This window comes from Colobus angolensis, unplaced genomic scaffold (genome assembly GCF_000951035.1).
Source record: "Colobus angolensis palliatus isolate OR3802 unplaced genomic scaffold, Cang.pa_1.0 Scaffold75, whole genome shotgun sequence".
In the NCBI taxonomy this organism is placed as follows: domain Eukaryota; kingdom Metazoa; phylum Chordata; class Mammalia; order Primates; family Cercopithecidae; genus Colobus; species Colobus angolensis.
Window position 1 is genome coordinate 12,061,417 of NW_012121265.1, and position 27,571 is coordinate 12,088,987.

At 40.8% G+C, this 27,571-nt stretch overlaps 1 protein-coding gene across 3 annotated transcripts in view; it reads left to right on the forward strand.

Annotated features, from left to right (window-relative positions):
• Nucleotides 1–7: 7 nt before the first annotated feature.
• SORCS1 (sortilin-related VPS10 domain containing receptor 1) overlaps nucleotides 8–27,571 on the forward strand; it is a 591,520-nt gene continuing 563,956 nt past the window's right edge. For all 3 annotated transcript variants that reach the window (XM_011927917.1, XM_011927918.1, XM_011927919.1), the window contains exon 1: nucleotides 8–678. In XM_011927917.1, the coding sequence (XP_011783307.1) occupies nucleotides 121–678 (558 nt within the window). In that variant the 5' untranslated portion in view covers nucleotides 8–120. The remainder of the gene's footprint in view (nucleotides 679–27,571) is intronic.

A 27,571-nucleotide genomic window follows, 5' to 3' on the forward strand; every position in this document is an offset into this window, starting at 1 on the left:
CGCGGCCCAACTTGGATGGAGTTGGGGTCCTGAGCGCCGGCCCCCTACAGCCGCCAGCACCGAGCTCCGCGCCGCCACCTTCGTTCCGGGACCCTCTCTCCGCTGCTCTTCGCTCCCGCGATGGGAAAAGTTGGCGCCGGCGGCGGCTTCCAAGCCCGGCTGAGCGCGCTCCTAGCCGGCGCGGGGCTCTTGGTCCTCTGCGTCCCGGGCGTCTTCGGCGGCGGCTCCTGCTGCCCCCCGCCGCACCCCAGCTCTGCCCCACGCTCGGCCTCGACCCCTAGGGGCTTTTCTCACCAGGGGCCACCAGGCAGGGCTCCTGCCACGCCCCTGCCCCTCGTAGTGCGCCCCCTGTTCTCAGTGGCCCCCGGGGACCGAGCGCTGTCCCTGGAGCGGGCTCGGGGCACTGGGGCATCCGTGGCGGTTGCTGCCCGCTCCGGCCGGAGGAGACGGAGCGGTGTGGATCAGGAGAAGGCAGAACGGGGAGAGGGCGCGAGTCGGAGTCCCCGGGGAGTGCTAAGAGATGGAGGGCAGCAGGAGCCTGGTACTCGGGAGCGGGACCCGGACAAAGCCACCCGCTTCCGGATGGAGGAGCTGAGGCTGACCAGCACCACGTTTGCTCTGACGGGAGACTCAGCACACAACCAAGCCATGGTCCACTGGTCTGGCCACAACAGCAGCGTGAGTAGAATGGGACTGAGGGCAAAGGGGTGGAAAGATGGAAAGGGTTAAAGTCGGCTGTGTGATCTGGTGGAGAATTGGGGGGAAATAGGGTTTCTGGACTTGGGAGATGCTGCAAACTGGTCTTTGCCCACTTCCCCCAAGAGTTAACATCACCTACTAGGAGACCAGCCTCCTCATCTCTCCCACCAACACCATCAGAGTCCTCTCCAAATGCCACAGTTTCAGACTGAGGAGTCAAATCCCTATTTCTTGTTGCCTTGGTCGCATTGGTGTGTGGAACTGAAGACCAGGCAAACAGAGGGGTTAAAGTTCTCCTGATACAGAGACGAAAGGGTTAAATTTCCAGGCAGGCTAACATCCCCTCAAGTGACTTTCCCTTTACTTGCCAGACTTATGTACTGGCTCAAGGAAGATGAAGAAGACCCATGTATGTAGGCGTTTTATTATATTTCATTTTAATTTCATGCAGAGCTCCTAACCCCTTCTTCCCCACAAGGGAGAACTGCAGTGGAGAGTATAAGGTGTTCTTTAGTGTATCCTCTGCTTTAGGGGACCAAGTGGATGCAAGTTTCAGGACAGGAACTCTCCAGCATCTTCTAACAGCACTAAGCGAGTGTGTTTTGAGAACTGGGGCTTTCCAGCCTGTGAATGAGCGGTTGTTCTCTGGCATGGTCAGTCTCAGGAAAATCAGATATATGCCAGTGACAACAACTCCCTGTTCTCCCCCATTGCCTGACCTCCTCTAATGAAGAGCACAAATAAAGACTTAACATTCCCTTTATGAAGGCAGGAAAGGGATTGCTCACTTCCAGGAGGCTGGATTCCAGGGGACTTAGGATGCAAGTCCATGAGCTTTGGTCATATCAGGAAAGGTTTTAGATTTTCAGAAAAGCTTGCTTGTCTGCGATCTGAGGGAGCTATTCCTATTTAAATTGAACCTGGAAACTTCAGTGATTTGAAATAATAAAGAATCAGCTTTGATTGTAATAACTAACAATGATTTTAAAGTGTGGAAACTTCTCCAGGCATGGACAAGAACATAAAAACCAAGAATGGGTAAAATGGGGGAAAAAATTTTCGAGTTTTACAGCTTCAACCAGGTAATTGAGATTGTAGTGTTTGTAATATGCACAATCTACACATTCTGGTACCTTTCAAAACATTTTCCGTTGTGATGTAATTCCCAGAAACCTTCCCAGAGAAGTGCCACTTTAGTGAGTTGTGCTCATTGTCAGCTTTTAAATGAGAGTTGTGAACATTTTAAAATGCTAGTCTGTCATCATGAATTCCTTGGGTACATAGATATAAATTGTATTAAGGCAAACCATGATAGATAATATTTAGTATTGATGTATCTGTCCGGAGAGCGGTAGCAGGGTTTTCCCTACAATTCCTCCTTCATGACAGAGGCTGTGGTTTTATGTGGTTCTCAGGAGTGGTTTGATCAAATAAATGAAGCTAAAATTCTCTCCATTCAAGTTCTGGAGACCTTTGCCCTCATTCCTTACCTTAACTATTTTATCTTTCATATCATAGCCACTAAAATTAATCCTCTAATTTGAACTCAAATCTTCTTAAACTGACTGAATAACTTTCACACTGCTTTAAGTGATTAACTCAAAGCTTCTGGCTTTGAGGGGAGATTTTAAACACATCAAACATGTTAGCTCTTGTTGTATTAAGAAGTAAAAGACCTTGGACTCAAAATGTTTCTGGCTTTTAATGTAATTCAAGCTGTAAAATATCACTCACCCATTAGACCTCTTTTTTTTTTTTTAGCTCATCTCTTGAAAGATCTTGGAAAGAAAGAGAAAAGTAGAATACATCTTTGGCAAATTTTTAACCTCCATTTAGGAAATGGCACCAAGCACTGCCAGCATTAAAAAAATAATAATAAATGCTGCTTATAATTCTAGTAGGGCTTGTTAGGGTCAGGGCATTGAACATGCAGGCAAGTCTGAGATAATGTAGGAAATAAGGTGATGAGTGTTAAAGTTTTGATCACTCATGTTAACTAATGAGGTGAGATTTCTGCCCTCTGAAGTCTCTTATTCCATAAAGACCTCTTCTGACCCAGTCCCCTCTCTGGTCATCACACACAACGGTGTTTCTTCTTTTTCTTTTGTAAGTATAGACATACAGATAGTGGAGAAAGAGAAATAGTCTTTATCTGTGTCCTCCAAAACAAAGCTAGTCCTACGTATCTGGACCAGACTCAGAGAAAGTTTAAAATATTTTTTAAAGAAAAGAAAGCATAAATAAACTTTTTTTTTTTTTGGCAGTTTTGTAGAATGCAAAGCAGAGTGGAGACCTGAATTCTAGTTCTGCTTATTTGTGGTTAGACCAAGGCAAATTGTGGATTTTTCCATCTCTAAAGTGGAGACTAGGCCGGTCAGATTAACTACAGAGAATTAGGAACCAGGCTATACCTAAGAGGGCAGCGTGACTTTAAAGCCTCATACACTTGTTTGGTACTCTGAACAGCACTTCACTTTCCCCCAGAGTGGGAAATCCACTAATTTAAACCCAAGGGCCAGATCGGAGTGGTGGGGGGCATGGGGGACTCTTATCTTTTCACATTTAGATGTCCTCCCCTATAAATCTGCCTCCAAACCCATTCAGGGCCACAGGCAACACACATCCTGTGAACCCCTCTCACCTTCAGCAAAAAGCCTTTGCTAAGAAGAGTCTCTGATTATGACAACACCTGCATTCAGGGTGCAAATGCATGGTAATTATAGGCTGCCTGTCAATCTGGTGAAGAGTTCTGGATGGTTCACTCACCTCCTTCCCTTCTCTTTCCTGCCCCCTCAGCTGTTGGACTTGAGCAGTTGTATAAAGACATGTCTGTTTTGCCTCGTCTGTGGGTGTGATGTGATTCCTCTGTACTGCAGTCTCGATTGATGGAAACTGTTGCTAGAGTTGGTGGAACACCTGGGGGGATCTTCTGGCATGAAAGGTGCTGGGTATGAATCATTTGTCATGAGCTTGGTGTCGTAAGCAAGAACATATTGTTCCCACCCTACTCATCCCAGGCATGCTGTGCCCTGATCTAAATTTATATAGTAATCCTTAGAGTGTTAAAATATATATTTGCCTTTATATGTATGCATAATGGTGTATGTGTTTATTCCTTATTTCTAAGGGATTTTAAAGTGCTGTAGCATTAATCTTTATAAAATTCTTTGTAGGTAGTAAGTAGGTGATGAGTGTTAATATCTCTTTTTCATATTTTTATGCTGGAGTTTAGTATTTCAATTCACCACTCTGCCCCTTTCTCACTGGCAATTATATTGCAAGATGTGTTAACAGAGGATTTTACTTGACTTCTATTTTGCCATGATGACATCTTTAATGTTACATTTCTCATAGCACGTGATGGACTGCTTGATTTCTGTGTACCTCTTTGCTTCTAGTTGTTCTGGGATTTGACATTTACCCTCCAACATTAGTGAATAAATTGAGTCCCAATCTGGGCCAACTTCTGGGATAGATGCCTTACATTCATCATCTCACTTAATTTTTCACAGAAATGTCATGAGTAGGTGTTATTATTATCATTACATACAGGAGGAAACTGAGGTTCCAGAAGGCTAAATGAATTGCCAAATAGACACAGGGGGTCAATGGCAGAACAGAGACTGTCACCCAGAGTGATCCTATGCCCAAACTGCACAGAAGGTCGCTTGTACAATGGACTTTAAAATAGAACAGAAAAACTCAGACCTTTTGGAATCTGTATTTTAGATAAGCCTATCTTGAGTTGATTTCTGATGATGGTGGAGGAGGATGTACTCTTAGCTGGAAGCTCCATCTTCTTGTAGAAAAGCGAGGACATTAACACGTGCCTGTCACATTGCACTCTTTACCTTAAGTAGTGATTTGGTTGTTCTCTCATCCACCCACCTCTTCATCTTCAGTGAGATGTGGAATCTGCACCTGGTGATTCAGTGAGCAAGAGGTAACCTGCAATCTTTCATCTTTCAGCTCAGTTGTTCTTCAGGAGTAGATTCCTTTTCTAATTTAATGACAAATCTGATATTATAGACATGTTGGCTATGAATGCTTGACTTGGCTATATATTTTGATACAGTTTTTTCTTTTTTTTTTGGTGGGAGGGGTGCTGACCTTTTAAAAAGTAAAATGATAAAAGATTTTAGCTTTATCTAGCAAGCCTACATAATTCCTTCTCTCAGTACTTAATGCTATATGAATGCTAATGTGGTGTGATTTCGAAGGCAATGGGTTTGAAATCAGACAGATTTGAGTTTGAATCTTAGTTGTCCTGCTAAATAAGCACACTGCCTTGAGTAAGTCACTTAAATTCTTCGAGCCTCAGTCTCCCCATCTAAAATATGGGGATAGTATATCTTTTGGAGGCTTTTTGCTAAAGAGACGACATCGTGGATACAAAGTGCTTTGTTCATAGTAAATGCTCAATAAATGCGACTTACTTTTCTTATGAGAAGAAAGAGTTCTCTACTGGGAATTAAGAATTGGGGGTTATAATCCTGGCTGTATACAAAAATTATATATGTAGTCATAGCATGTTGAAATGTTGTGGCTTCAATTTCATCCTCTGTAAAATGGCGCTAATAGACTAAAATCCTTTACAGGTCAAAACTAATTTAATAGTTTGTTCATACAGATACTGTGTACCTACTGTATTTACTAAGTAAAGTGCACTAGGAGTGTTGGGGATGCAGAAAGAACACAAAGATCTATACCCTTGACCTGTAAGGGAGCAAACCTTTTATTTCACAAGATTCTTCCTTTTTCCTCAGTTCATATGCATATCTATTTAAGGAAAATCAAGTAATTTGAGATCCCAGCAGGCCTTCATTTCAATCTGGGCACATGGTTTGCAGCAAAACATGGTTTATTAGGTTTGTTGTATTACATCTTCATGTTAAGGAACTTGCTATCTTTGGACCTCCCCGCCCCCCAAAAAAATGCCCTAATGTAAAATTGGAAAGTAAAAATCTCTTAGTTATTGAATGGGATTTTCTAGCGATCATTGACATGAATGTTGACTCTCAGAACTATATCCACATTTTTTTAAAAGAGACGCCTTAGAAATTTATAGGATAGGGCAAAAAAGCAGATACACCAATCACATTTATATATGAGAGTAATGATTGCTCCCATTTAGGAGTAATTGCTATGTGTCAGCATTATGCTAAGAGGCTTACACAAATTATTATATTTAGTTTTAATTCAACAAGTATTTATTGAGTTCCTAATATTTGTCATTCACTGGCATACGGATATTTGTGAAGTGCTACACAAGATGATAAGAAATAATTCCTGCCCTCAATGAGCTCTTGGTCTTATACACAAAGAAACTTCTTAAGAGACAGCGGGAGATGTGCATTCTCTGAGGACAGAATATGCTATAGGAGGTCAGAGGGGAGTTGGACATCTTCTGGCTGGGGTGGCCTTCAAACTGAATTGTAGAGTATGTACTTCAGACAAACCTTGATGTGTAGAGAAGATTGAAAGTAACAGTTGGAGATTATTACAAGGATATTTTTAGCTGAATGGATGTCATGACTAAAAGTTGAGAGATGTAAACCTTCCTCTTTATATCCAGGAATTTAAATTACTTTATTTAAAAACTATGTTTAACTAAAGTTTTAACCTTAGGAATGATTGAAAAATATGAATTAAGCAAAACATATACACATCAATCTTGTAGTAAATTTGGGTACATTCCAAGCCCAGTAGGAAAATAAAAACCTTTATGGTCACTGAGAGACATGACTGCCCTTATTTGCACATTAAATCTTAGCTGGAGTCGTCATCATTTCATTTTTACCTTGACATTTTCCACACAGAGTTTTCACAAAAGGACTTTCTTTTGTTTAAGTTGTTGATGAGAGAGATCACTGTTCAGGCTGCCTTGAGGATAAATTGATTTGGCTCCCTGCCAGCTTATATTCAGTCACTAAATGTATGTAAAATATTTGTCCTGTTTTTGTGTATGTCTCAATTACTGGCCCTTATTTTGTGGCTAAAAGGTGTAGAGAAGGCACTTGTGTCTCCTGGAGGGGAAACTGCCAAACAGCGTCTCTGCAGTGACTAAAGGGGATGGCAGAGAAGAGATGTGTTCATTGCGAGGTGAGCTCAGGCTCCATAAAAGTGCAGTGGTTCCTGTTAAGGAGCTCAAACTCTGCTCCGATTGTATGGATGGAGGAAGCAAACAGTTGGCAAGAAGCAAAGGTGGAATCTTACTGTGCAACGTTTAGAATGAAAGAACAGCTTATCCTAGAATGTAGATAGGAATAAAAAAAGGACGTGGATGCTCTGTCGGAAATCCTATGTGAGATTTTACACACATATGAAAGATATTGTGTCTATTTCTATAGCACTCCTGAATGTTTTTATACCACTTCAGATCAGTTATAGCCCTTTTTTCTCTTTGCAAAATGATTCAGTTTTCAAAGATCGACACATTGCTTCCATTACTTAAGGATTTTTTCTTACCACAATTCTATAAGATAGGAAAGACAAATGTCATCTACACTCTCAGATAAAGAAACCAAGATGTTCCTATTAAGTAGGTCAGTTACTGGAAGAAGAAGGTCAAATAACATTTGGTCACACTGTAGGAGTGATTCTTGGTTTGGCCCACTGCTGGCTTGCCACATGCAAGAGTTAGAACACAGCTGCACCCTAGCCTTGTGGTTTGTCTGAAGCCCATGCACCTGTGTCCATAAGGTTTTCCATTGTGGGCAGAAGAGTGAATAATGGCCGTAGAGCTCCTGAGTTCTAGGTTCCGCTTTTCAAGTTGTTTGTCTTGGGCTTCAAAACAAGTAGCCTCATGAAAAGTCATGCTCTTGGCATTGTTTAAACCTCTGAAGTTCCCTTAAAGAGTGATGATGGGACCTTCTGGAAGTGAGGTTCCTAGTAATAACCTGTCTGCCATATATATTCCACTGCTAATGAACTTCAGAGATGAGACTGCTTATGACTGGGTTTATTGCAATAGTGGCTTGGGGTAGAAAGGAGGTAGAGCTATCTCTTCCTCTGTTTAATTTTCTTATGCAGATAAAAGCTAGTTAAAAATAATATTAAAGGTGGTCTCACTACATCTTCTCATATAGGAAACCTAGAGTATTAATCAACATTTTGGAGCAGCAGTAGTCAAGCTGAAGGACTGCCTGTTGATGCTAGTGGGTTTTACTTGCTCCAGGATTATAATTGAGTTACCAACTATAGCTTTTTCTACTTCTAACTTTTGGGGTGAGAGTGAAAGAAGAGAGCAAAGGAAAGTTTGCTGAACATCAGGGACAACTCTGTCTACATAAGACATATTGATTATAACAGAAGTCTCCTTTAATAATATTAATATGAATAACCACCAATTTAGTGAACAGCTTCCCCAGAAATATGATCTGGAACATCACCACATGATTTCTCTTGATTCTCACAACACCTTTATGAACTACATATTGTTGTCCTCATTCTAAAGCTATAGAAGTCAAGCATAAACAACTTGCCAAAGGTTACCCAGCTAGCAGGTGGCAGAGCTGGGATTTGATTTTTGCCCTTTCTGGCACCAAAGCTCTTTCTGCTAAATCATGCTTTGTATGGGTTTATTTTTATATAAGTTCATTTTTGAATGGGTTTATTTTTGAGTTTCTTTTTTTTTTTCTTTTTTTCTTTTTTTTTTTTGAGATAGATTCTTGCTCTGTCACACAGGCTGGAGTGTAGTGGCGCGATCTCTGCTCACTGCAAGCTCCGCCTCCTGGGCTCAAGCCATTCTCTTGCCTCAGCCTCCCAAGTAGCTGGGACTACAGGTGCCCGCCACCGTGCCCGCCACCATGCCCGGCTAATTTTTAAAGAACTCCACAATTCAGTGCAGATGGGGTGATAGGGGAACTCTTGATATAAATGACTTTTCTTGGGGGTCTCCCTTTCACTTCACCCCATTGTCAGGTCACTAACACTTTACTTGGCAATGACTCACTCCATGATGCAGTTTGGATTGAAACCCTCAACTCTGTCCATCCCCACAAGTGGCTTCTGGGGGTTATTAATGTGTGTCATCTTGTTATCCTGGGAGGATGTTTGGGATGGGCTGTTTGGTTTCTCCCTGCTGACTAATGACCCTACAGTGACAGTGTGTACAACGTGTACACTTTTTAAAGAAAGTGCTAGTAAGAATCATGTTATCAGACAACCAACAAATCATGTTTTGCCCTGGAACCAATAGATTGATGCCTCTAGTCATCTTTCCCTAACCAGAGTAACGGGAGCTGTTGAGACACAAAATCATGGGCTATCAATCCTTCTGCTCCAGGGCCTTTGGTGGTTTGGGGCTGGGTGGTGAGTGACTAGGGGGGGCAGATTGAAAGTGAAAGATTTTCTCCTTACCTCAGCAATTCCCACTGTACATTCTTGATTATAATCATTAAAGAGAAAAAGGCTATTTTAGGCACATTCAGCACCCTGGTTTAGAAATTTATCGTCTGCAGCCCTGCTTGCCCTGACTTGCATTTTGCTGAAACGATAGAAGAACTCTTAACTGGGCAGGCATGGGCTCACTCATAGGTGCCTGGGGCAGCATTTCTCAAAGTACTGTCCTCATGGGTCCTGCTTTTGAATGCCCTGATGGGGAGAAGGGACCAGGAATCTGTATATTTTACGAACTTCCCAGGAGATTCTTGGGAACACTCAAGTTTGAAAATCATTTCCTTAAGATTTGCACATGAGTTTAAGAGTCCGTGGACTTCTTCCATTGTCTGCATAATTTTGTGTTAATATGCTTTACTTTTTCCCATGAAGAGATGCAGCCCACAGTGTTTATCAGCTTCTCAATGGAAACCGTGTGCAACAAAGACGTGGTGGAATGGAAGGCTCTATAAATCACAGGGGACAGTACAATGCCGCCCAGGTGAAATTTCTGGCATTCAGTGTATACTAAAAAACTATCTTCCATGGCTGTCCACGTAACCATGGGCAAAATATGTCTTAAATGGCAAAAAGTACACATGATTTAAAATATAATTTATTGGGTGAATTGCCGACTCTACTATCCACTAGATGTGTGAACTTGTGCAATTAACTTTATCTCTGTCCTTAGTTCCCACATCTGTAAAATGAGGATACTAGTGGTATATTTCTTATATGGTGGCTTGATGGTTAACAGAGATAATATAACTTCTTAACGGAACATCTGGCATATACCAGATCATCAATAAGGGTTAGCTGTTATTACAGTTTCATTGATATTAATAGTGCTTCAGTATGGCCTATTAAAATATGTTTGTAATATGACGTTCGTGATGTTGTTTCTGTTTCTGCATGTAGATTCTCTCGCTCCAGTTCTATTTCCTTATATTGAAGATTAGAGCACTGTCCTAATTCTTTTAGCATCCCTCTCAGCATCTCTAGCTGTTTCCACTTAATGCTTGCTTGCTAAATATTTGCAATTTTATTTGCTATTTCCTTGGGAAAGCTTTTTTTTTTTTTTTCCATGTGTTATGGATGACCTATAACTTTGTACCTGTGTGTTGTGGAATAATGAAGTCATTAAAAAGTTGATTATGTAAATATGTATTTTGAATTGGGAAACTGTCCACAAAATATCAGAATAAAATATTACAAAATAGTACAAACATAAACCCATTAAGTCAGAGTTTTTTGTCTGTGTTGTTCTCTCATATATCCCAAGTCCCTAGAAATATACCTGGAGGACAGGCAAGGTGGCTCATGCCTGTAATCCCAACACTTTGGGAGGCTGAGGCAGGCAGATCACTTGAGGTCAGGAGTTCGAGACCAGCCAGGCCAACATGGAAAAACCCCATCTCTATTAAAATACAGAAATTAGCCAGGCGTGGTGGCAGGTGCCTATAATCCCAGCTACTTGGGAGGCTGAGGCAGTAGAATTGCTTGAACCTGGAGGTGGAGGTTGCAGTGAGCCAAGATGGTGCCACTGCACTCCAGCCTAGGTGACAGAGCGAGACTCCATCTCAAAAAAAAAAAAAAAAAAAAAACCTGGAAATGGTAAGGGTTTGAGACAGTTTTTTTTTCGATTATTATGTAAAGTTTAACTGTAAAGTTAAACTTTTGTGGAAAAAAAGCAGGAAAGATACGACTCGAAATGTTTGCCAGTGATTATGGTGAATGTTAGGATTCTATGCAAGTTTCTTGTGTTTGTTCATTCTTTTTGTCATTTCTTAATAAATGTGTATTGCTTGAGTTATTTTTAAAAGTTGTTTTAAAATGAAAATAAATGAAAGAGAGAGCAAACGAGTTTGTGAACTTGGCCTCATTAAAACTGAATTCCGGGCAACAACTGTACAAGAGCTCACATTCAAGTTGCCTGTTTCCCTTTTAATCACTGTTGTTGGGAGACAGTCTGGTGTCCAGGCTTTTTGCAAAAGAGCAAGATCACTCTGTGTCTGTCTCCTGGGTATGCAGCAGCATGTGCTACCAGGCCTTTTGTTTATCATCAGCTTTGTTGATTCCAGAGAGAATGATTCATGGTAGTTTCACCAACCTGACTATATATCCCAGAAATTCCAGTGACCTCCATTCACCCAATAAAACAACATATATTTCAGTTTAAATCTCAATCTCTGTCTTGATTTTGCTATCCATCTCCATGTCATATAAGTACATATAAATATATACATAATAAATATGTGCACTCTTGTATGTCTGTATACATTCACAGCAACATAAGCACCAATGTACAACATTTAAGTCTCCACTCTTAAAAATGAAATATTAGTATCATAAGGCCTCAGTAAGAATGTTTACTGATTGTGAATGCTGATTGGAAAGAGAGCTCCAGAACAAGGAGAGACAAAAAAAAAAACCAAAAAACAGAGAGAAGGAGACAGAGTGATGTCAATAACAGATATATGGAAGACAGAAAATGAATAAGAGAGAGAAGAAAAGAGAAAGGGAGAAAATGAAGCAGGGAGAGGGAGGGAGATGGGAAGAGAAAGAACATAAGTGCATGACAAAGGCAGAGAGAGACAGAAGGAAAGCCAGAGAGCAGAGGCAGATTGAGAAGAGGAGGTAAAAGGAAAGATGAGAGACAAAGAGACACGGAGAGACCACAGGCAAAGAAAGTCATATTGGGAGACAAAGACAGAGCTGATGGAGGCATATAAACAAAGCAGGAGAATCACAACAAGAGAGTAAGAGGTGAAAATAAAAGGCAAAAGTGTCAGTAAGTGTATTAGTCCATTCTCACACTGCTAATAAAGACATACACATGACTGGGTGATTTTTAAAGGAAAGATGTTTAATTGACTCACAGTTCAGCATGGCCAGGGAGGCCTCCAGAATTTTACAATCACGGCAGAAAGGGAAGCAAACAGATCCTTCTTCACATGACAGCAGAAGAGAGCGGTGCAGAGTGAAGGAGGAGGAAGCCCCTTATAAAACCATCAGATCTCGTGAGAGCTCACTCACTATTATGAGAACAGCATGGAGGTAACCACTCCCATGATTCAGTTACCTCCCAGTAGGTCCCATGTGTGGGGCCCCGTCCAGGCTGCTTACCTGGGCTGGCATTGAGTGTCTGTAGCTTTTCCAAATGCACGGTGCAAGCTGTCAGTGGATCTACCATTCTGGGATATGGAGGATAGTGGTTCTCTTCTCGTAGCTCCACTAGACAGTGCCCCATGGGGACTCTGTGTGGGGACCCCAACCCCACATTTCCCTTTTGCTCTGTCCTAGCAGAGGTTCTCCATGAGGACTCCACCCCTGCAACAAACTTCTGCCTGGACATCCAGGCATTTCCATACATCCTCTGAAATCTAGGCGGAGGTTCACAAACCTCGGTTCTTGTCTTCTGCACACCCACAGGCCTAACACCACGTGAAAGCTGCCAAAGCTTAGGGCTTGCACTCTCTGAAACAATGGCCTGAGCTGTACATTGGCCCCTTTTAGCCACAGCTGGAGCTGAAGCAGCTGGGATGCAGGGCACCATGTCCCGAGGCTGCACAGAGCAGTGGGTTGTGGACCGGGTCCACTAAAGCATTTTTCCCTCCTAGGCCTGTGGGTCTGTGATGGAAGGGCCTGTCGTGAAGGTCTCTGAGATGCCCTGGAGACATTTTCCCCATTGTCTTTGTGATTAACGTTTGGCTCCTTGTTACTTATGCCAATTTCTCCAGCAAGCTTGAATTTCTCCCCCCAAAATTTCTCTGCTTCCCTTTGAATGCTCTGCCACTTAGAAATTTCTTCCACCAGATATCCTAAATCATTTATTTCAAGTTCAGAGTTTCACAGATGTTTGGGGCAGGAGCAAAATGCTGCCAGTCTCTTTGCATAGCAAGAATGATATGTGTCTCCATCAAAATCTCCACTTGAAATGTATCTCCCAAAATTCCCACTTGTTGTGGGAGGGACCCAGGGCGAGGCAATGGAATCATGGGGATCAGTCTTTACTGTGCTTTTCTCATCATAGTTAATAAGTCTCATGAGATCTGATAGGTTTATCAGGGGTTTCCACTTTTGCTTCTTCCTCATTTTCTCTTGCTGCCACCAAAAGTGCCTTTTACCTCCCACTGTGATTCTGAGATCTCCTCAGCCATGTGGAACTGTAAGTCCAATTAAACCTCTTTTTCTTCCCAGTCTCAGGTATGTCTTTATCAGCAGCATGAAAACAAACTAATAAAAAGAGCTACCTTTACTCCAGTTTGCAACAAGTTTCTCATCTCTATCTGAGACCACCTCAGACTGGACTTCATTGTCCATGTAACTATCAGCATTTTGCTTAAAGCCATTCAACTAGTTTCTAGGAAGTTCCAAATTTTCCCACACCATCCTGTCTCTGAGCCCTCCAATTCTCTAGGAAGCTCCAAACTTTCCCAGATTTTCCTTTCTTCTTCTGAGCCCTCCAGTTCTCTAGGAAGTTCCAGACTTTCTAACATCTTCCTGTCTTCTTCTGAGCCCTCAAAACTGTTCCAACTTCTGCCTGCTCCCCAGTTCCAAAGTTGTTTCCACATTTTTGGGTATCTTTACAGTAGTGCCCCACTCCTCAGTACTAATTTACTGTATTGGTTCATTCTCATGCTGCTAATAAAGATATTCCCGGGACTGGGTAATTTATAAAGGAAAGAGGTTTAATTGACTCACAGTTCAGCATGGCTGGGGAGGCCTCAGGAAACTTACAATCATGGCAGAAGGGGATGCAAACACCTCCTTCTTCACATGGCAGCAGAAGAGAAAGGTGTAGAGTGAGGACGGGGAAAAACCTCTTGTAAAACCATCAGCTCTTGTGAGAACTCACTCACTATCACGAGAACAGCACGGAGGTAACTGCTGCCATGGTTCAGTTTTCTCCCACCAGGTCCCTCCCACAGCACGTGGGGATTATGGGAACTATAAAATTTAAGATGAGATTTGGGTGGAGACACAGCCAAACCATATCAGTGAGTGAGAAGAACTTATAATCAAATCAAGGGCATAGAAGAACTTGGGTCCTAAGAAGACTGCCCTTCCAAAAGCACAATACTTCACTTGCCTCTTGCTTTGAGTGATTTTGCACCCAACCATGTCAGATGGTTAGCACAGGCAGCAACTCCTGCATGTGTGATGGCTTTGAAGCCAAATGTTGGTCAGATGGGTGTGAGTGGAAGGGGTTCATGTAGTATTTATGCATTAAGAATCTTTTATGAGTGATTTTGTTTTGGAAGTGGGACCGATGTTCTGAATGTTGGAAAGACAACTTTTAACCTTTCCTTTTATACCAGTTATGCTGTTCTGAATTTTTAACATGGGCATGCATTTCTTTAATAATAAAAATACTAAAACATGTTTTCAGTGGCTGTTGTGTCAGCACTGTGGTGAGCACTGGGAGTACAAAGATGAATAAGATCTGATCTTTACCCTTAAGGGTGCATATTCTGGTGGAAATAGACCCATAAACAGATAAATTGCACTTTACTGTGATAAGTGCATAATAGCCGTAATAGAGTTTTGTGCAAAGTGCTGTGGGAGCAAAGATGAGTGGGGGACAGCTAATTTTGCCTGAGATGGGGAGGCAAGGTTTTAAAGGGAAGTGACATTTAAGCTAGGATTTTATAGAAGATTAAGAATTTTGCAGACAGAATAGGGCAGGGTAGGAGAAAAGGTCATTTGTGCCTGTTTTTAACTCTCCATATCTTGGGTCTTGGGTTGATCTTAGTTTGTTAGCACAATCACCAAGCTGTGACTGGAATAAACTTTCTTCATCGTCTTAATGTCTAAAATATTTGGAACCAAGGCTAACAGTGTTTTAAAACATCAGATTAGATTCCACATCTTAGAATGTCCTATTCTTGTCCTCAAACTGGACAAAGGAATCTGATTTTCTCAGAGATAAATTGCTCCCCTAAATCTTCACCCAACCAACACACGCAATCAAGAATGCACACGCATGTGCACATACACAAAACCATTTTAAATCATCGCCATTTTCTCTCTTCACAGTTAAATCTGATTAGCACAGTGGTGGTGGGATTTTTTATTGGTTATTCTGTATACTTCTGCTTTTAAAGACTTAAAAGTGGTTGTTTTTGGTATGTTCTTGAACATACTGCCCAAATCAGTATTAGAGATGAGTATATTGGGATGAATTGGATGGTTAACACTTATAATTAAAGCATGATTCTTTTTACAGCAGTAAGAAAATGCAGTAGAATATTCCACTCCAGTGTTAGCCATACTTAGTTATGCCTTGCCAACTGGAGACAGTGTATGTACACAAAATACATGGAAAAGTCCCAGAAAGTGAAGTTAGCTTTTATTTGGTTGGCCCTTTCCGTTCTTCTTGTCTACTTTCTAAATAAAAGAAAAAAAAGAACAGAAAGGATGAAGCTGGGGAAGAAATGTATGTATAGTCAGAGACAGAGGGAGTATGTGCTCTCAGGGCTGGCTTACCATCCAGTGAGTAGTTGAAGAGGTACCTTTGTGGTCTTTCAGTTCCCTCCTTGCCTTACACATAAGTCTCAGCAGTCTGCTGTTTGAGATGATGTTACAAGGTCCCGATCTGGCTTTAAGGTGTTGTGACTTTAGAAATTTTTGCTTAGCATTTTTTTTTTTTTTGCTAGGCAGTAGAGAATCAATTTTAGGAGTTTCATCATTTTAAGACAAGAATTAGTTAAGAAAGAGCTTTTCAGCAGTCCCAAATATACCCTGAGACAAATAGATGACTATCCCCAGAGGGTAGGAATTAGCTCCCTTGCAATCACCTAATCCTTGGTTTAACACCCTCTATGAAAGTCTCCTTGACATTCATTTAATTTAGATTAAAATCTTAGGGCAGGGAGACGGGAAAATTCACCAACTTTATAAGTTGAAAACTCACCAACTTTATAAGTATCCTAGTACCTCTTACTCAACTTAAATCCAGGTATTGAAAATATCTTTAAAGAAACGCTTGCATTCCCCATTAGAGGGAAGGATACAATTTATATTTTGTTGCAGGTAGGATTTGAAGTAGTTTAACATAGGGGTTGCCAAATTATAGCCCATGGGCTATATCTGTCCTGCCGCCTGTTTTGTATGGACTGCAAGCTAAAGACGGTTACTACACTTTTAAATGACTGAAAAATCTAGAGGAGAATGATATTTCATGACATGAAAATTATTTGATATAAAATTTTATTGATCATGGCCACACTCATTCATTGACATATTGTCTATGGCTGCTTTCCTGCTACAACAACAAAGTTGAATAGTTGTGACAGAAAGTGTATAGCTCACAAACCTAAAATATTTACTCTCTGACCCTTTACAGGAAGGAAGGTTTGCCAAGGCCTGATTTAGGAGATTGGAGAGAATGTAAGCAGTGAGGCACAGCAAAGGTCCTGTGGTTGTCATCTGCATGCCAACCTGAGAGTGTTTTTTGGACCCTTGGTTTTTCTGCCTCAAAGGCATACACCTAACCGTGGCAGACTTCCAGTCACAAAAGGGATCATTCCTTTTCCGTCCCTGTCCCTTCGCTCAAGCTGCCTAAAACTTTGCTGCCTCTATTTAAAAACTCAGTCTGCCATGTCTGTGTCCACGTAAATCCTTTCCATTATTTAAGTCCTCATTTGGATATCACCTCCTTTCTGAGGATTTCTCCAACACTTTCAAGAAGAAGGGAAGCCTGAATATCATGAAGAAAAGATCTGCTCTTGTGTGCCAGGTCACTCTCTCTATGCCCGCCTCCAAGCACTAAGCATCACATAGTGTGTGCTCCAATTAATAGTGAGTTTCTCAAGGGCAAGGCTTCATTTTATTCATTTTTATATGCCAGTATTTGGCATATAGATGGTTTGCAATAAGCATGTTTTTTTCAGGACACTAAAGCAATAGAGAATCTTTTTATTTACCTCTCTTGGTATAGAAGATAAATGTTCAGCATTGATATACCATAAAGAATGGCTGCCTGGATAGTTTTCACTGTCCTGATTCTTGAAGTATAAACTCCTTGAGTTGTTTCATCCAAATTGTTCTACAAAAGTGGCCAAAAATGAGACACAAGAAGAGAGAGAGGGGAGAGAGAAAGAGAGACAGTGAGAGAGGGGAGAGAGAAAGAGAAAGAAGCACAGATTCAGATCAAATCAGATGCATTGGAGGCCACAGCTCCCTGTGGCAGGGAGGGCAGGGGTGCACTTTGATAAAGCATGCTGCTTCAGTGGATAGGATGGGCTGATGGCTGTCTAGTCGGGGCTAGGACTGCCAAAGGCCTGAGGGAGAACATAGCTTCATGCTCTTTGTTTAAGGAGCTGAACTGAGAACCAGCACCCATGATGCAAAGTCTCAGCCGCGCAAGAATGTTTGAAAAATGATGAGGATGTATTGCATTATGAGAAAGATAAAATTGCATTTGTGATAATGGACTGAACTGAGAGCACTATGACAATAAGAAAAAGAATTGCAGGTTAAACTTACATTTTCTTTCAGGTACATTTACCTGAAGGGGTAAATTGAGTTGCTGGGTTTATCAAGTGAGTTTGGGTATAATAGAATTTCAGTTAAAGGTAGGTAAGGACTTAGGGCTTGGGTGATAGTTGATATAATAATAACTAACACTTACTGGGTTTTTACTATGTGCCAGGCACTATTTGAGGGGAAACACATATCTGCAACAATAGGAAGTAGGTACTATTATGATTTCCTAGACATGAGTACTACAAGGAATTGTACTATTCCCAGTACGACACGAAGTAGTCACCATCATTATTCTCTAAATTAAAGTCTAGGTTAAGCTACTTAACCTAGGATGAGGGATTAAATAACTTACCCAAGGTCACATAGAAAGCAGATGGTAGAATTGGGAGTTGTGAAGTTGGGGTCTAAAAACACCAGACAGTTTAGACCCCGTGCAGTTGGGGTCTGAAAAGCTCAGCTCTTAACTGCTATATTCTACTGCATTTGGAACACTATGACATATCATCTTCAAGGAGCCTCAAGTTTTTCCTGTATTTAGTAATTGTTAATTGGATATGTGGTGTATGACAGGCGTACACCAGGTGCTGGGGATTTATTCTTGATCAAAACGAGTCATAGCCTCGATCCTCCATAAGCTGAGAGCATGGGGCATCCACTTATGCTCTGTAGGCTTTGAGACATTATGATCCAGGATTCTTTTCGGGAAGTAGACATTTCAAAACTCCCAAAGCTAACTCATTCGTTAGGAGTTAATTGAAGACATTTAGAGGAAACATTTTTTGAAATGAGATGAACATTTTTAGGCAATAGGTGGAGTGGTGGTTGTCATGGTTTAAATACTGTAAAAATTCATTTACAGCAATCTATATCTAAAGAGACAAATGCTTAGGGTTCTGCTTATCATGGACATTGGTGAGTTAGTATTTGTGTGTGTGGGTGTATGTGATGGACGTTTATACAGTCACACATGTCTCTGCTTCTGCTTCTACACCTATATTATAAGCTATACTTATACCTGAAACTGGATAATCTCATTCAGTGTCTCTGCTTTGTCTTCAAATTTTGAGGCAAATTCTGTTATATAAGGATGCAATAAAACTGTAGAGCTACTTCCCTGTGAAAATCAGGATGCTTGCCTCTGTGGTATGATTAAACAAACAATTTATGTGTACATGACAAAATGATGAAATTGTTTAAAGTTCAATAATAGTGAAATAAGGCACTGACTTAAAAATAGAGCTAAAATGATAGTCATTTTGTAAATAATTTGGGCTCCTTTCTTTTTATAATAATTTCTTCTCTCACCTAGAAAATGCTTCTCTCTGTTTAAAAGTTGTCCTTTTTTCTCCCAAATCAGAAACTGTTTTAGTTAGATTGTGTGTGTTCACTTGCTCACTTGCTATATTTCACCCTAACATTTAAGTTGCCTGAATTCAATCAGAACAAATTTGAATTGTCTGACCCTGATTTATTATTAAAACTTCCCTGTAGCCAACTTGTTTGTATTTTTAATGGACTTTGTTTAGATCTGCTTAAATTTTATTTATGCTCAATTGTTTTCAAAATCATAAGTTTGTAATTTTATTTTATTTTATTTCTTTGTTAAAACGCTTCGTGCATGTGGGTAAATTTCCTGCGCAGTGATTTAGACTAGGACAGATGTTCTTAAAGTGCAGTATTTGGACCACCATCAAGAAAGAAAACCAGGATAATAAATGGTTTTTGCATATTTTAGACAAAACCATTTTTGTAATCTGCCAGTCTGGGATGACTGATGAAATGTTTCCTTCCCAGAAGTTGCTGGTCTCTGGCCTTTCTCCAGGCTCCTCATTTTCTTCTTTTGGTCATTTAATTCAGTCACATTTGCTTTTTCCAGAATTCCTGGTAGTTTAACTAACTTGTACCATCAGGAAATACCAAATATGTTTGCCTAAGACTTTCCTACCAAACACTCTGCTTTATTCATTGCTTGCCCCATCTCATATCCCACTACCACCCACCTTGGTGTTTATCACATTGTTTGCTGATGGATATGAGCAGAGAAATGTAAATGCTTTTACACCTTCCCCTGCACCTACTGGAAGATAGAGATTATTGCCACCTTGTTGAAAAGGGAGATAGATTAAATAGCACCATGCGTCCTGATGGCTTAATTCTTTAAAGGAGACACTGTAGAAAGCCTTGGTATATTGACATAACTCTTCTTCCCCCCCCCCCCTTTTAACAGCATGATGTGGAGATTTGTCACACATATATCCTTATAATCCTGTAAAAAATGCAGGCAAGTGATGAAATGCAAAATGTCTTTCTGTCCCTACCGTGATGCTGTCATTTCTCAAAATTGTGACCGCTCTTACATAGATAGGTTCTAGCAAAGCTGTGCTGAAGGCGGAGAGGAATGTCAAGGAGCTCAGCAGGTGGAGCTGTTCCCTATGAGACAGTGCTGAACCTGACTTTTCAGCTGGGGCTCAGCTGCTCACTACCGAGTGCCCAATATGGCAAGGCTGTGGGCTCTTGTTTGTTTGGCAGAGGCCAGCTAGCTGCAGAGTCATGCTTTTTCTTTAAACCCAGGTGATGTTCCACAGGGATATGCCTTGTATATGATGAGATGGGGGAGTTGTGTGCCTAGCTCTCTGGATGACCATTTTGATACTCAGGCACATCATCTGTGGTCAGCAAAGAGTTACAGGAGGAAGGAGAGAGTAATGATTAAAAATATGGACACATGTATCCCACAGTTTTGAGTTTTGTTTACTAACTCTTCATCTTTGTTTTAGTATTATTAAACCTATCATGTGCTTAACTTTCTGGCAGGGCTAAGAACACAGAGATAGTCCTCTTCTCAAGTAGTTCAAAGTCTAAGAGGAGAAATAAATAGTTGAAATATAATTTGGTATGTGCAATACACAGGTATGTACAGATGAGGAGAATCTAGCCAAATAAGAGTGGAGTAAGGGGAGGGTATCAGCAAAGATTTTGAAGAAGATACCACATAAAAGATAAATAGGATTTTCCAGATGAAAACATGAGAAAAGCAAGCTCTAAGGGGGAAAGATAAGCATGTGAGGCCCTTCAGAGCACAAAAGCAAACAGCCCATGAAAGGAAGGGAGAATACAGAGTGGAAGATGGGATGGGAGGTGAGGCTGGAGAGAAAAACTGGCATCACATCAAAAAGGGTCTCGAAAACTAGATTGAAAGAGTTTGGGGCTGGGTGCGGTGGCTCATACCTGTAATTCCAGCATGTTAGGAGGGTGAGGTGGGTGGATTGCTTGAGACCAGCAGCCTGGGTAACATGGTGAAGCCCCATCTCTACAAAAAATAGAAAAATTAGGCCAGGCACAGTGGCTCATGCCCATAATCCCAGCACTGAGGCAGGCAGATCACGAGGTCAGGAGGTTGAGACCAGCCTGACCATCTCTACTAAAAATACAAAAATACAAAAAAAAAGTAGCCTGGCATGGTGGTGCGTGCCTGTAATCCCAGCCACTCAGGAGGCTGAGGCAGGAGAATCGCTTGAACCCAGTGAGCAGAGATCAAGCCACTGCACTCCAGCCTAGACGACAGAGGGAGACTCCATTTCAGAAGAAAAGAAAAGAAAAGAATTAGTTGGGTGTGGTGGTGTGCGTCTGTAGTCCCAGCTACTTAGGAGGCTGAGGTGGGAGGATGACTTGAGCCCTGGAGGTGTAAGTTGCAGTGAGCCAACATTGTGCCACTGCAGTCAAGCCTGTGCGACAGAGTCAGACCCTGACTCAAAAACAAAAACAACAAAACAAAACAAGAGCTTGGACTTTATTGTGAAGGTATTAAGGAGTGACATAATCAGCATTTTAGTTGGGAAGAAAACCATGTATAGCAAAAATAAATTGGATGGGTGAAACATAGGAAAAAGGGAGACCAGTTGCAAAGCTACTTGTAGGAGTCATTCATCCATTGAACTCATTTTCAGGGCATTGTGTGAGTGCCTAACCGTGGATATTGATGGTGCTTGTGATTTTTACGCCTACTTTCTCAAGATAACACTATAGAGGGCAGGGCCAGTGCACACAGTCTGTCACAAAATATGTATGATCAAGGATGATATCCTTTGTCTGTTTTATACTACTTCATCCTTTGCTTTTGGATGTATAACATATGTGACCTTAGCAATTTTGGAAGCTAGATACAGGGATGCCTGTGCTAGGAGTCAGTACACCTTGGTCTTGGCCCCAGTTGTACCACAAATTTCCTGTGTATCTAATGATAGCAATTTTAGTTCTCTGGATTATTTGCTTCATTCCAAAATGAAAATGCCAGACTGGACAATAAGCAAGGCCTTATCTGTTCCAAAATCCTGTCAGTGTCACCCTACCTATGACCTAGTGATGATGGCATTGAAAAAGAGCTGGGAGAAGAACCACAGGTGAAACTGGACATTAGACTGAAGTACTAATGATTGAGAGGGCTTTCTAGGAATAGAAAGTATGCATTTGAGCCATACTAAGACATTTTAATATAGACTAGTGCACAAATAAAATATATAAATTTAGGCTGTGGATAAATCTTCTGAGCATACGGGTGATGTTTAATAAATATCCAGAGTGAATACTAAGTAGCTTTAAGGAATAGAGGACATCTACTTTCTTCATCACTATGCCTAACACAGTGCCTTTCTCCCACTAATATTTGAGAAATGTCACTTAACGAAGAGGATTTAAAACATTTTTGAGTGTAGCTGAACACTTAAGCACGAAGAGCACTTGTGGTTTCAGCAGCTTCTTGTAGCACGGGTTCTCGGTGCCACAAAATCCAAGCTCCCCACCACAAGCTGGTGTTCGTAAAAATAAATCACTAGTAAGAACTCTGCTAGAATCTGCATCTCCTGGGCACACATTTTAATATCATTTCCTCCTTCCAAACCTCTGCCAAAGGCTGCACTTGGAAACCACAAGTAAATAGAGAATGGCCCCTGGGAAGTAGCAAATGAGGGGGCCAAGCCAGGGTCCATTTCCCTAGAATTGAATAGGAAAGCCATGGGAGATTAAAGTGATTAAATCGGTTGGGGAGGATAATTCAAGGTGCCCCAATCTCTTTTCCTCCTCCACTTTATCTTCCCACTCCTTAAAATGAAGGAGATTCAGGTGTGTTTTAAGCTGCCAAGAACTGCTTTCCCATAGCAGTGCAAGTATAGGTGAAGGAATGAGACTATTTTACAAGAAGGTGAATGCTGGTGCTTTTGATTGTGCAATATTCAGTGAAGTGGAGGGCTGGTGCCACAGACAGAAAATCACTCTGCTGCCTCAGCATAGTTCCCTGGGTGCAGGACCTGCTGCTGGGACTGTGCTGGGGGAAGCTCCCGAGTGCAACACGAAGCCAGGCATCTGGGGAGTCATGATCAAAGGCAAAAACTCCTTGTTACAGGCAGCCTTTAAAATAGACCCAATTAGGGCCTTAACTGGAAACCCAAGGGATTCCTCTGCCCCATACCCGATGCCACTGCACTCTGCATGGGACTTCTGCATACACACAGACTAGGAACAGTAATAATAACTTCTTTTTATTACATGATAATGAGCCAGGAACAATTTTGAGCCAATGATCTGAGCACTGCCCCAGAGCAAGTCTGTGTTACATAACTACCACCTTTTTGAAAAATAGTCCAATAATCCCCACTGGGCTCACTGCATACTTCCTCAGCCTGGAGAGTATGAACAATGTTAACAATAGGCCCTGGAAGGAAATGCTGAAGTTTATGTTATTAGATGGAGGAAACAATAATAATTTTAATTGGTTTCAGTATTAAATAAGGTGTGTGTGCCCCTCCCCACCATGGAGTTCTTCTCTACAAAAGTGGCCAAGATAAAACTTAGCCCAAGGGGTTGCTTAGTCCAGAATCTTGTGAACTCCACTTGAGCGCACATGGGATTTTGCCAGACACCTTTCATTCCTTGCGTTTCCACCAGTCTGATTTTGGTAATTGAGTGTAGTTAACTTGGGTCTCTTATGAAGAAGAAAGATCTCTGAGGTCATTTTCTCCAGTGTCCTCATTTTACAGATGAGAAATCTGAGGACTGTAGAGACTGAACTAAATGTGCTGTGAAGGACTTATGAGTGTGGATGCCCTTGCTTTTCATAAAGGGTTCAAAACACTGGCAGTGTAATGTGATGGTTCAAGACTGGGTTTGAATTCCTGGTTCTGCCGTTTACTAGTTGGGAAATATTTGATGAGTCGTTTAATTTTTCCAAGATCATTTCATCGTTCATAAAATGAAACTAATATTGTGACAACCAATAGGGTCAACCTGAGTATGACAAGGGATCATGCTTGTAAAACGTTTTGTCCAATGCTCAGCCAAAATTCCCATGTGTGTCATATGTTGAGATATCAAATGATGTCTTGAGACAATATAGCTATAGATGTCTTGAAAGCAATTTCTTATGGGACTATGTATAGGTGTATGCAAGGAGATATATATATCTCTAATATATATTATATATATTATATATATATAATATTATTTATCACAGTGGTTGGTAAGACAGCTGGCCTTCATAATGTAAGAATCTTCTACTAAAGGCAGGTTGTAGAATTGCATTTCACTTAAAAAACATTATAGGCATTCACGGTAAACATGTGGAATTTTAGCTCAGTCTGTGACAACATGGGCCAGTAAGAACAAATGTTTGTTCATTTGTTTAAAAACTCAACATTTACAAGTCAGTCACAAAGAAGCAAACCACAAAAATGATATTGTGGAATTATTGCTGACAGTAAAACTGCATATGTCATGAAGTTAGAAGTTTGAATTTTAACAACTTTTAACGTAGCATACTTTTAGAAGATTTTGAAGCCCTGTATTGCTGGAATCAGTATGTAAGAATAATTGTGATGTGGTGGTAAACTCAACTTCATAGATTCTGCAAGGAAAGTTTGATAGCTGAAACTTGAGATATTTAGTGTATGTTCACATAAACATACATTATATAAACATAGACACACATGTATTTTCTTTCTGAATGGTAGATAACAGAAAAATGACTGGCTGTGAGGTCAAGATGGAAATTATTTTATTACTGGATTTAATTTGAATGTTGTTGCAGTGTTAGCTTTGCTCTGATGGAGGAGTGGAATGTCATGCTTTAGAGAATCACTGGAGGCCCATGAACCTGGATTTGAGTCTTTCTCCACTTTTTACTAGCCAGGTGACTTCAAAGAAATTACTTAAGCACTCTAGATCTCAGTTTCACCAAATGCAAAATGGGACTGATGATAGCAACTCCATAGGAGTGTAGTGAGGACATACGTGAAGCACTTAGTGCTTGGCCAGGTGCATGGAGCTGCTGAATGTGAGCCAGTTATTAGCTATGTCTGGGTTATTATTATTATGTGTTGGTCACACCAGGTTTCTCGGAAAGGACTGTGCAATCACTATAAATAGTTCAGTGAAGAGCTTGCCAAAAGACTAGATGATATGGTTTGGCTACATTCTGTCTTGTGAAATATGGGAAGCATCATAGCAGCCATTTGGAGATGAAACTGCCTCATGTATACGGGCATCACCAATCTCTACTGATTGTGTATATGTCTCAGGGCCTGACTATACCTTTAAGAATCTACTCTCTGTCTTTTTCCCTCTGTCTTTCCTTTTCTCTTTGTCTTCCCCTCTCTCTTCCCAATCTCCCTGGCATCCTCTAGAATTTGCTAGGAGCTCGCTGCAGTCACCAATTGATTGCAGGACCAGATCACAGGGTCTAGGTGGCAGTGTCTTTATTTCATTTAGAAAGCTTTTAGACAGATAAATAGTAATAGAAATTGCATTTTGTCTTGACTTTTTTTTCTTCAGATTTTCCAAATAAGCCAATCTTATATCAGCATGGCTAAAACTAAGTGCACAACTCTGCCTATTACTAGCTTGGTTCCTGTTTTTAAAAAGTGTGTTTCTGGCTTTCTGAGACTAGTGACTTATCTTCTTTTCTACCTGGAATTTCTTTTTAAGGAAAGAATATCCAGATGATTTAAGCAAATGGGAATTTAATTCATCAGATTTAATCTTATTTTCGTGCTTAGATTCATAGCTTTAATCTGTAAACAAGCACATCATTAGGGAGATAGGTAATTACACAAATTAGATTGAAGAAACTTTGCCAGGGGAGATGGATTTTGTTTGCCCTCATTTGGTTGGCACCAGAGGAATTTCTCACACAAAACTCCATCTTATGTGGCTAGAGAAGAGGAAAAGAGTGAAAAGTCTAGGAAAGGAATAGGTTTGTCCCCTGGATGAAATCTTGAAGCAACAAACGCTTGTTCCAGCCTGCTCTTAGGGGTCAGTCTGCAGGGAGAGACAGCAGAAAGTATGGACCGCATAGAGGCACTAAGGCTTCACTTACCCAGGGGCCTGGCACATACATTTTTTTTCTCAAAATATGTTATTTGGCTTCAGTGAGAAATCTCCCAAAATTTTAAGATGTGCTCTGCACATGTTGAAGTGCACTTATGAACAATTAAATTGCCCTGAAAATCTTTACTCTTAAAAATAATTTCTAAGCCTGATAGAAGATATTTTGTCCTCAAAGTGTGGATAATCTACATGGTAAATAAAATGAAAATGCAAACTGATGTCTCTGTCTGCCTATCTTGAAAGGAGAATGGGTAAAAGATTGATGAGTGGTGTAGACCATCAACCCTGGGCACAGTTTACCAGAAGATAGGATTACTGAGGGTTGGAACAAGCAAGGAAAAATAGGAGGGGAAAAACTGTGTATGAAAAGGATGCAGTAAGAAAACAATTCTCTTTGGACAGATGGACCCTTGTAAAGAATAATAAACAATGAATCTGCAAAGATAGTTTGGATCCTAGTCACTAACTATTGTCTTTCTCTTATGGACAAGTGGGGAGCCAGTAAATATTTCAAGTAAAGAATGAACTAAGGAAAGTCACATGAAAATAAGAATGGTTAGTCATGAAATTCAGAAAGGATTTGAGGGGTGGAGAGATCATTTAGGAGATAGACGGTTCATTGTTTTATTTTAAAAAATATTAATTGACCACCTACTATGTGCTAGTTACCATACCATTTGCAGAAATGAAAATATAAGATAAATTATTTTGACTACGATTATTGTGATAATAATGGAAATGTATCAACTCAGTAGCTTATTTAACACATATAGAAGGCTTATTATATTTCAGGAACATAATAATAGATGTCAGAGATCCTGTAATGAACAGAATACACATGGCTTCTGCCTTCATGGAACTTGGAATTTAGTAGGTAAAAAAGGATATAAAATAAATAACAGTATTAATTTTTTTTTGTTTTTGAGACGGAGTTTTGCTCTTGTTGCCCAGGCTGGAGTGCAATGGTGTGATCTTGGCTCGCTGCATCCTCTACCTCCTGAGTTCAAGCAATTCTCCTGCTTCAGCCTCCCAAGTAGCTGGGATTACAGGCATGCGCCACCACGCCTAGCTAATTTTGTATTTTTAGTAGAGATGGGGTTTCTCCATGTTGGTCATACTGGTGTCAAACTCCTGACCTCAGGTGATCTGCCCACCTCGGCCTCCCAAAGTGCTGAGATTACAGGTGTGAGCCACCATGCCTGGCCTCATTCTCTCAATGGTGCATACTTGAGTCGTTTTCAGTTTTGGGCCAGATATTTTTGCTATGAATATTCTTATAACTGACAGTATTGCAGCACTTTTGATACATTCTAGTACACATCAAGGGGATTTAACCTAATCTGATAGGGCAGTAAAAAAAATTCAAGGAGTTGAAATTTGAGTTGCGGGGGCGGGTAGGGGGTGCAGAGTCTGGTCAGAAAGAATGGAATACTGTATGCCGACATCCAGGACAGGATGAGATTGGATTAAAGTGTTCCTCTAGGTCAAAAAAGGCTGGGACCCAGTGGGATCAGTACAGTTGGCCTCGGAATGCTCTGGCACCTGTGTCATCCAGTACCTACGTAATACCCAAGGTCTGCTTCATACTCTGCCATTCCTACCTCTCAGCATTCTCTAGTGTCTGGCT